This window comes from Polyodon spathula, unplaced genomic scaffold, assembly GCF_017654505.1.
Source record: "Polyodon spathula isolate WHYD16114869_AA unplaced genomic scaffold, ASM1765450v1 scaffolds_1136, whole genome shotgun sequence".
In the NCBI taxonomy this organism is placed as follows: Eukaryota; Metazoa; Chordata; class Actinopteri; order Acipenseriformes; family Polyodontidae; genus Polyodon; species Polyodon spathula.
The window spans coordinates 1-9,897 of record NW_024472621.1 but is presented as its reverse complement, the minus strand read 5'-3'; the positions used below and the strand labels follow the sequence as shown (position 1 = coordinate 9,897).

Sequence of the window (9,897 nt, the reverse complement as noted above, 5' to 3'; positions counted from 1 at the left end):
GAATTCAAAATGCACAGGTTTTAAAAATAGGTGAAATATGGGACACATTTTCCTTCAATAACTTAACTGCTGCCTGGTGTTAGCAGAATCTTTAGCGTACCACAAAGCATTGAGGGATAACCCTGTGGAATACAAACACAAATACTAAGGCGATACATCTACCCTAAAATAAGCTTCACTTTTCTTGAGCCAATAGGTCTGTCATTGAGATCTAAGACTGCGGACATTGCTTCATCATGTGATTCAAATGCAACCATTGCTTCTCCGGTTGCCATGCCTTTATCACTGTACTGCAAGCATACAGAGCCTGGCAATACTTGGTAACCATAAAAGAAATCTAAAATTTCATCGACAGAGACTGTGAAAGGCATGTTATGTATCTTAACTACGGTAGGCCTTGAATTGCCAGGCCCGCTGCCTAAACCAGGGGGCCCTCTTACATTTTCAGAACCTGAAGTAAAACCCTGTGAACTACCCAAACGACCCTGGCCATTCCCCCGGCCTGCAGGGCCGCTATTTTTTCTAGGTCCGTTATCAAAAGGTGGTGGTCCCCTCATGCTGTCAGGAGCTCCCCCAAAGCCTGGAGGTCCACTGGTATTGCCGGGGGCAGGTCTGAAACCCAGTGGCTCGTGTGCTGGACCAGGTATGTGGCCGCCAACCCCAGAAGGGGGAGGCGGAACCCCCATTGGTCCATCACATAGTCCTCCTATTGGGGGCAAGGGGGGTGGCAGACCGCCAAACCCATTTCCTGGGGCACTGAACGGGGGATTAAACGGGGGACCACTGTTGATACTCCCTGAATTTCCTCTCATAAACGAAAAGTCGTCTCCCACACTGGGAAACTGGTGCCCTGTGGGGTTCCCCTGTGCTTTGTGCCCCCTCTTAACTTGAGGCGGTGGGTTGCTCTCTATGTCTTTAACGTGTTCACTTGTAACAAGGCGTACAAAAGCGTCTCTTCCATTCAACTTCCTGCGATGTAAACGCTCAGCTTTAAGTGCTTCCTCTTCTGACCTGAACTGGACCACGGCTTGCCCTAACCCTTGACCATTACCATCTACAAGAACTCTTAAACTGTCTTCTACGATCTGAATTCCCTCTAAAAACTGTTGTACTTCACTCTTGGAAACATTGTATGGAATATTTGAGATGTGTGCACAAATTTTGGCAGAGTTATCTCCACCACTTTCCAACGAATTACCTTTTTGATCATTGTGCTGCGAGCCTTGCATCCTTTTCCTAATAGAGTCAATCTTTTCAAGCATGCCTTTTTTACTGATGGGGTGAACCTGAATGAAACGGCTGCCCATGTACTGCATGTGGCGACCCAGGGCCGATTTATAGTCAACTTCATTTCTGAACTCAACAAAGCCTTCTCCTGTTGCTCTGCCATTCGGTCCATAAGCTATGTAAACAGTGTCATCCATAAACTCAATGTTTTTGAAAAATTCAAAAATCTCTCGCTTTTCAGCTTCGTATGGCAAACCTTTCAAATATACACAGTACTCGTGTTTATGAGGCGAGCGGGACCTTGCCCGATCATTGCCGGAAGGAGACTCAGATCTAGAGTGCATGTGATGTTGGTCTTGCTCCGGGTGACCACTGCTGTGTTTAGATAGTCCTTGATTTGTGCTGCTCATTCCCGTGCATGAAACCATCCACTGCCTTTCTGTTGCAGGGGAAACCTCAATATAACGCTGACCCATCATTCCTGTGTGGTGTTTCAAAGCTTCATACGTGTCCTGAGGGGAGAAGAACTTTACGAACGCTCTGCCGCTCACCCGACCCAGGTGATCTCTCAGAAGATTTACTGCATCCACCGGCAACCCATGGAAAAAATCCCTCACGTCCATCTCTGTGGCAGAGAACGGAATCCCTTGCATATAAACGTACAGTTCATCTGGATTGACCAAGGGTGGTTTCATATGACTGGGAGGATTCATTTGACCCAGGGGGTTTATAGGAGTCATAGGACCTAGAAACATGTGGTTTGGGTTGCTCATGGGCATTGGTGGACCTGAACCACCCATACCACTGGGCATAGGACCAAGTGGAGGAGGAACCCCTGGATTAAACGGGGGCAAACTAGACATGTGTGTAGGCATGTGCGTCACAGGTGGCACAGGAGGGACTGCTGGTATTGGGGCAACTGGGGGAACTGGAGGCAAAGTGGAAACTGGAGGTGGAACTGGCATTGGGGGGATAGAAGGCATGGGTGGTAGAGATGGCATTGTAGGTAAAGGTGGCATTGGCGGCACAGAGTTCATGGGAGGCATGGCAGTCGCCATGGTGGATCCCATAGTGAGGTTTGGGCTGCTGAAGTTGTTGTTGAAGTTTGGAGGCATGCTTCCCATGCTGGCAGTGGAAAACGTGGGCATGTTTTTGTTACCTACAGCTTCGTGCACTGAGGAGGCTGTGGTTACTACACTAGGAGTGGGGCTGCTAAAACCTTGCATCGCTGGTAAACTAGTCCTTCCACTTCCCCCTGCGCTGACAGGTGGCCCTGCCCTACCAGAATTTGTTGACGGGACTTCCAAGTTTCCAGTTTCAAAACGCCTACGGCTAAGCTCGATCATATTCTGCATTTCTGTCTTGCTACTGAGCAACAGTGAAACTTTTGACCCTTTTATTGCACCACCAGTACGCATCATGCCAAGCCTGGCATCTTCATCAGTGGCAAACACAATAAAAGCCTCACCATGTTCTCCCCCTACAATATGTACACCACCATCCGGAATGATCAGTCCAGAGAAGAAATGGCGTATGTCCATGGTCCCCGCCATAATCGGGAGACCTTGCAAACGGATGACCACAGCCATGCTGAGTCGAACCAACACACACCTGCAGACGAAAAAAGGCAACGACTGTATCAGACTACTGCGTTCACTGTAGCCAAGCTTCTTGTAAGTTAGCAGCACAAACACATGAAGAAAATAACAACAATTAAACGAAGATACCATTTTGGTTTCGTTTCTCCCTAAACCAGTTATGGCATAACATTTTTGGGGCGGTGACGGCTATCAAACAAAGTTAGAAACAGTTAGAAGCCGTGTCTGCCTCATCAGGGATCATAACATGCACCTTGTTCCCAGGTCTGGTAATTACAGAGGTAGCTGCCATGATTTAAAGATAATGCTAGTGTATTTCACTGACAGTCGTCAGAATTTATGTAAGAAAAAAAAAAAAAAAAAAAGTTCTGCAACAGATTTAAATCTTTGTTTATTTCTTATGTTGCAGTTGAGACTATTTTAAGTATATAATCGTCACAGAACTATTGTCTTTGCTACCGGTAGCCTAACTGACAAAGTATAATTTTAAAAAATTTGCTGATTATCAAAACAGGTCTGCTGGGAGTGAAACCACTCTGTAAATATCAGGACCATGGAGCATGGCACAATTCAGTGTTTTAAACTTCCATTAAAGGCAGAAAACAAAGCTCACCCCCGCCTCATTTAAAACGACACATAAATAAATACATGAAACTACAGCACACTTGTCCCCCCCCCCCCCCCACACACAATAGTGAATGCCCAAAAAGTAGCAAAAAACAAGAAATGGAAATATAAAAATGAATACAAAAAGTACATTTGCAAATAACATTCAAAACTAAGTAGAAAAAATGCATGTATTGCTAAAATTCTATTCATGAAAAAAAAAGGATTGCAATCTGCAATTGCTCTACAATAAAGAGAGCTGGTTATTAAGGTTTTCCAAAAGGGAAACATTTTGGTCTTGTATCTCAAAAGCAGATTTGAACATTTCCAAATGTTTTCGTAGACTTAAAAATCAGAACAAAATAAAATGTTTTTATTCTAAAAGGAAGCCAATGTACTGTACTGATAATTTCATATACTAAAAGAAAAAAAAAGTGTTGTGAAAACAAAAGGGCTGATGATCTTAACTATGAAAACACGTGCCTGAACCATTTCAAAAGACTCTTACCTGCAGTAAGTGGTGTTTCCTTAAAAGTAGTACAGGGTACCCAAGCCAATCCTGAAGGCAAGCAAATAAAACCAACTCTAGACTGCAACAAAAGAATAAATGGAAGCAAAACATGAATTCAAGCAGCAGGCAAAGACAAAGAAAACCCTCATGTCATCCATGAAAACACCTGACCAATTTCAGTTTTATTTCCACTGTTTCAGCCCCAGCAGCAAACCAAGTGTATGGCACTTTTTTTTTTGTGAGCTCTAGAACTCTCAAATACCTGAACCCAAAGCATTTGACAATTCTACTGTATTTCCAAGCAAAAACAAATATCATGCATTCAACAGAATATTAAACTGTGAACACAGTAACTGTCAAGTACATGTAATGCAAGGGGAAATCAATTTCAAAATTCATGCTCTGAAAAAATAATTGCAACATTTATGCTTCAAATCAGACCACCATATACACAGAGCAAGATTCAAATTCATAAAGTGAAGGTGCACGATTTTTTTCTCAAAAACATGTGCTCAAGAAAATGCATTTTAAAATATTAAAAGCAATGGTTTTTCTTCTGAACAAGAAAAATAAAGTGAGTTACATATAAATGACTTATACTGTGCTTTCAACGTTCACACAGGACAAGAAGATTAGATTTCAAGTACAACATGTCCCGTTCAAGAAAATAACAAAATAATCATTGCCTTTGAAAGTTTAGCTATTACAGTACAGGTAATACAACACAAAGGAAAAAGGAAATAGTGATGCTTGTTTTATACAAATGAGAACTTTACTGGGAGTCCCATGCAAAAACAAAAAACAAAACAAATAGATTGCATTGTTAAACAAAACAGTACCCCCAGATCATGGCCAACAATCTCAACACCTACATTTAGATTTTGAACTAGGCTACATGAACACAGTTACTGTTAAACTAAAAACACTCCACTGCTACCACCAATTGAATCCCCTGCCTTCAAATATCAATGTGTCACTTGAATTAGCATTTACAGGTAGAGATCAATGCCTACACACTGTAAAATTAGAAGCCTCAACAGATGAATTTGCAATTACAAAATAAGCATATTGAATTAAGTGCATCAAAAAAGCTTCAAAACTTGTTCAGTTTATGCAGCACAGAGAACCCAACCTGAAGACAATTCACAATGCAAGACAGCACATCGTTTTTATTGCAAGAAGAATCCTCTTGATGTATGCATTAGCATGTGTGGTCATATTAAGTCAAATAAGCATGCCTTTGCATATGCATATATATATTTTTTTTTTTATTATTTACATACTGCTGTAACAGGTGCCTTTCCATGACAGTTATTCACACATCTGCTTGTTTCACAAGCTCTGTACCGGCAGGCTGAAAAGTTCCAGAAAATGACAGCTTTGGTGCAAAAGAAAATCTGCAATAGACCAGGTAGCCTGACAATACATCCCAAAACTCATCTTGTATGTAGACAAGTATGCCACCAACACACCACTGAACCAATCTACAATCTGCTGTTATCACAGAAGCCCAGAAAAGTGATGCTTCTGACACCATAACAAACAACCACATTGCAAAAGAACTGCAAGACATTCATAAGGCATTAAGATGCACAACCGAGGCACTGCAGGAATAATCAACAGCACCGACTTCACTGTATAAGTCTAAACCATTTTATCCATTTATTGTTTTGTAAACTGGTATGCGTTTGAAATAGCTGCAGCAAGACAAGCCAGGTTTAACAAGCACTACGCTATAGGGGCAGCCACCGCCTCCCGGATGCGCATCCAAACCATTATTCGGAGGCATCTATCTTCAACGCACTTGTACTCAGCAAAGGTTTGTTTTAACAGCTCAGCAAAATATAGCAATACAAATCTTCAATTTTCAAAAGTAAACATTTGTTTGCAGATTAAAACAATGAGAACATTTTAGTAAACAATTAAGATCCATCCTAAAAAAAACACCACATCTGGATATTTTCAAAACCATCAAATTCAGCTTTGCAATAAATAAGTAAAAAAAAAAAAAAAAAAAAAAAACAGCTTTAAAACATTCCTTATTTACCCCAACTCTAAATATAAAAGCAAGTTGATATTATATTCACTGGGTAGGAAACGTGAATCCTATTATTATTAGTCTACACAACAGTACACTAACAAAACTCCGCCAACTCGCCATACACAGTACATGCCAGTGGTAGACCCTAAACATGGTCTAGGTGGGCCATGTTGCTACTGTGATGAATCCACTCTGTTAGCGAAAACCATATAACCATATTCCACAAACACATAACTACCTTCAAGCTGGACATCCTAAACACACTCGAAACATTTCAACATTAAAAAAAAAAAAAAAAAAACAAAAAAACACACACACACACAGATATTAAGTATTTCCCAGCCAGAAACAATAAGCGCTGCGAGCTGCTGCAAAGATAGCTGGCAATTGTGTGGAAAAACAAACTGCAAGGGCCTACATTGAAACACTGAGCACTTATTCTGTAACACTCACGCCAAAATTCACGCCTCTCGCATCGTCATTGCCTTTTTTTTTTATATTTCATTTGGCCAGCGGAACCTTGCTGTAACAGCTCTTTGTGAGTGTTTTTTCTGTTTCTGTTTCTTACCGAAAATATCTGTACGCAGACAGATTTTACACAAATAAATGAGCCGGTCTCGGTCGCTCTCCTCCCGCCCTCTCTCGCTTAAAGCCTGAGCTACAAAATGGCCGTCCCCAGCTCAATCTGCACGGCGGACCGGGTGACGTAATGAGCGCACACCCCTCCCTAAACGTTAGTCCGCTCTGAGGTGACAACACTGTGCAAGCGTGTTCTGCTTTACCTTTCGGGGGAAAAACAAAAGAGTATGACATGGAACAGAATATTACTGTATGTATGTAATCAATCTATGCATTACGTTTTGGTAAACAAAGTACCATATTCAGAAAATGGAAACATTTGATTAAAAAATAAATAAATAAATAAACAAACACAAAAGACGTGATATATTTGACTTATTTACGAAATAATACAGGTGTAATACCCCGGCATGAGAGAGAGATCCATGCATGCGTGATGTAAGAGAACAAAATAATGATTTAAAATACACGTCGCTTTTTTTTTTTTTTTTTTTTTTTTTTTTTAATCATTATTTTCTGGTTTTTACAAAAGAAACGGAAGCAAAGGATTAATACTATACGTGTGACACTAAATGCTCCGAGAACCACAATTTAATTACACAGAGATTCAGTAAAGGAACATAACACAATGGGGGGGTTTAACACACGTTTATTCACGCTCTCCAACGACACACACGCGTTTTCTTAGCCGGTTTACATTACTTGCTTCTCAAAACACAGAACTGAAAAGATAATGATCGCATTACACAAGTATGCATTATCGATAAGGCAACATGTGCGAGAGAATAGGTCAAATCCAACATGCAGGTGCCCCAGTAACAACATTGTTTACCAACACCCCCTCTATTTGTGGGGCTGGTTTCATATACAGCTGTTGAACAAACCCTTTGGGACAGAGAAGAATACATTGACTTCCCATGCTGCACAGACTGTGAAGCACAGATAAATAAATACATCGACAGAGCAGTTCGTTTGCAATATATATTTGAACAAAACAACAAGAGACTCAAATACAGTAAGAAAAACACCTATTATTTAGTTTGCAGAAAGCACATTGTAAGTTTTATTAGTCAGACACATAACATTGACCCCTTTATCTGACTGTGGAAACCCTGGCTGCCACATCCTGTTGTGTGATTGAAGCACTCCATCTTTACTGATGCAACAAAACTTCCACCACAAACACAAAACCAACAGGCACACATTATTCTCTTCAGCTACGGAAAGATATTATTATTATACAAGAAAGATGCACTGTGAAAGTCTTCCAGATGGATCTGTACAGTGCATCTCAGAGGTCTGCTATGCACAGCTCTCAGTATGTTCCTGCATTTCAGCACAACCCCCCCCCCCAACATATTGAGTGATCAGATCTAATGGACTGATGGTCACTTATTCACAGTGCCTCAAACCAGATTGGAGGAGGGCGTTTGGCTGCTGCTGCAAGGGCAGCGAATGGAAACGTGAACTAGGAAAATGTTCTATTGAGATTTTACAGGTTAATGGGTCAGCAGCCTGCCGTGAGTTGGGAGGCGGTCTCTGGTCCAAAGCCCAGCGTTTCCCAGCAACACTGAATCCTGCTTCTTGCATCCTCAGTGCTGGGTCCATTTAATACTCTTCAAGTCAATTCCCTCTTGCATCATTTCCCACAAAGGACTGGGAAGAAAAGAACAGGTCAGGGAAAGCTTTGAGTCACAAAGCAGAACTCTGTAGATAAACAGCAGCGGCCGTGTCTGTAGGTCACACGGTCCAATTACAGGTATATCGCTAGCATGTGGACGCAGCAGTGACTATGTCTTTGCAGTATGTGCACATGCCACAGTAAATAAAGAAAACACACAACAAAGTCCTCAACATTGGAAAATGGTATTTCATCCTACCTCATTTCTCTTAGCAGCCTGACCTGCACTATGCATTTCTCTGCCATATAATCCACCTCTTCCTCTGTGGTGAAGCGGTCAAACCTGCAATCAACCGAGGCAAAGCTGAAGATCGTGCTTCCAAAGCAGATGACCTTGTTGAAGGATTAACAAGATAGATACACAATACAGTCATAAAAAATATCTACTTTACAAATCTCTGTGGCTACTTCCAGCCTTTACCTTACGGATAAGTGGGCCAGATCTTTGTCTGTTCCTATGGCTCGGAGCACATAAGGCGGCTCTAAGAAGCTGATGTGCAGGCACTAAAAAAGAAAGCAGAGAGAACAGTGCCTGCATGAAAGCGAAATGCCTAAGCAACAATGTGTTCTGTTGTGAGAACCAGACAAGCTGGTTCCCTCTCGTACCTGCCTGACGACAGGGCAACATCCTTCAGGGCCATCAGCAGACTTTCCCCCTCCACGTAAGCAAACAACAGATTAATGCAACCTAGGAATGCAAAACATTCAGATAAAGAAAGGATTTAAAAACTGAAACTCAGAATAAATAAGAAAAGCTGATGAGGGACGCAGGTGTCCAGCAGCTCAGCACGTCGACTTGAAAAAATAGACACAAATGTTTAATCATCTCACCTGAATATCTCTCTTCAGGATCTCCGTTCACTATAACATCTGGGAGCTCCACCACGATTTTATCAGCATAGACACTCGGTGCTCATCGTACTGAAAACAAAGAAATCTGAAAATCTCCTCTCTCACTAACTTTTCAGTTATTTGCTTTTGTGGGATTATTAAGTAAATACAAGTGTGCATGTTTTGAAATATGTGTGTTGTCTTTTAACAGCATTGTTTGCACTTATGATGAATATCTGAATTGCTAACGTTCGATGATTGCATCGTTAATTTACTAATTGAGGTCAGGTGTTCATGTATGTAACGTCTAGTCACTGCAAACAGCCTGATGAAGGCAGTCTGGCCAAAACATTGCTTTGTTTTTAAAGAATAAATAATGGAAATGTATTATTTCTATCAACTGTTTGTTTTTTTTTGTTTTTTTTAACTAAATACCAATGTTAGTGTAACCATCGAGATAAAAAAATAAAAATAAAGGGTACTGCAGTCCTATAAAAAATATAAAATTACTGGAATCATACAGATAAAAAAAAGCTTAAGAAAAACTCTTACAAGGCAACGAGACGCTGCAAGCTGTTAATCCACTTTGTCTTTAAATGGTACTGTAGTAAAATAGGATTGGGAGAGGCGCCCCATTTTGTACCTTCATCTCCTGCTGTGCCATTTCACAGGCCACTCCGAGGCCGACTGCTAAAGGCGTGGGTGCCTGAGCGCAGCCCCCTCTCCTGCCCCCCTCCGCTCTGCAGGGGCTCCAGATGCACGTATATCGCACCGACTCCTGTAAGCAAACACACAACAAGGGAACGCTGCTTCATTCTGAATG

The 9,897-nt window shown here is 41.4% G+C and overlaps 1 protein-coding gene and 1 long non-coding RNA gene across 3 annotated transcripts; both read right to left on the bottom strand.

The window, feature by feature from the left end:
• Nucleotides 1-6: 6 nt before the first annotated feature.
• rbm12 (RNA binding motif protein 12) lies at nt 7-6,883 on the bottom strand. 2 transcript variants are annotated; one of them, XM_041242168.1, is made up of 3 exons: nt 6,552-6,883; nt 3,940-4,021; nt 7-2,838 (listed from the first exon to the last, which is right to left on the bottom strand). In XM_041242168.1, the coding sequence occupies exon 3, from the start codon at nt 2,814-2,816 to the stop codon at nt 159-161; it is 2,658 nt and encodes an 885-aa protein (XP_041098102.1). In that variant the 5' UTR covers nt 2,817-2,838; nt 3,940-4,021; nt 6,552-6,883; the 3' UTR covers nt 7-158. The 2 variants fall into 2 exon arrangements, with proteins under 2 accessions (XP_041098102.1, XP_041098103.1); XM_041242169.1 differs by lacking the exon at nt 6,552-6,883 and adding an exon at nt 6,437-6,543.
• Nucleotides 6,884-7,195: 312 nt separating this feature from the next.
• LOC121309293 lies at nt 7,196-9,891 on the bottom strand. Its single transcript, XR_005948625.1, has 6 exons — nt 9,718-9,891; nt 9,075-9,164; nt 8,850-8,931; nt 8,665-8,747; nt 8,443-8,526; nt 7,196-8,218 (listed from the first exon to the last, which is right to left on the bottom strand). It is a non-coding gene; the product is annotated as an uncharacterized LOC121309293 (long non-coding RNA).
• Between the last annotated feature and the right edge of the window lie 6 nt (nt 9,892-9,897).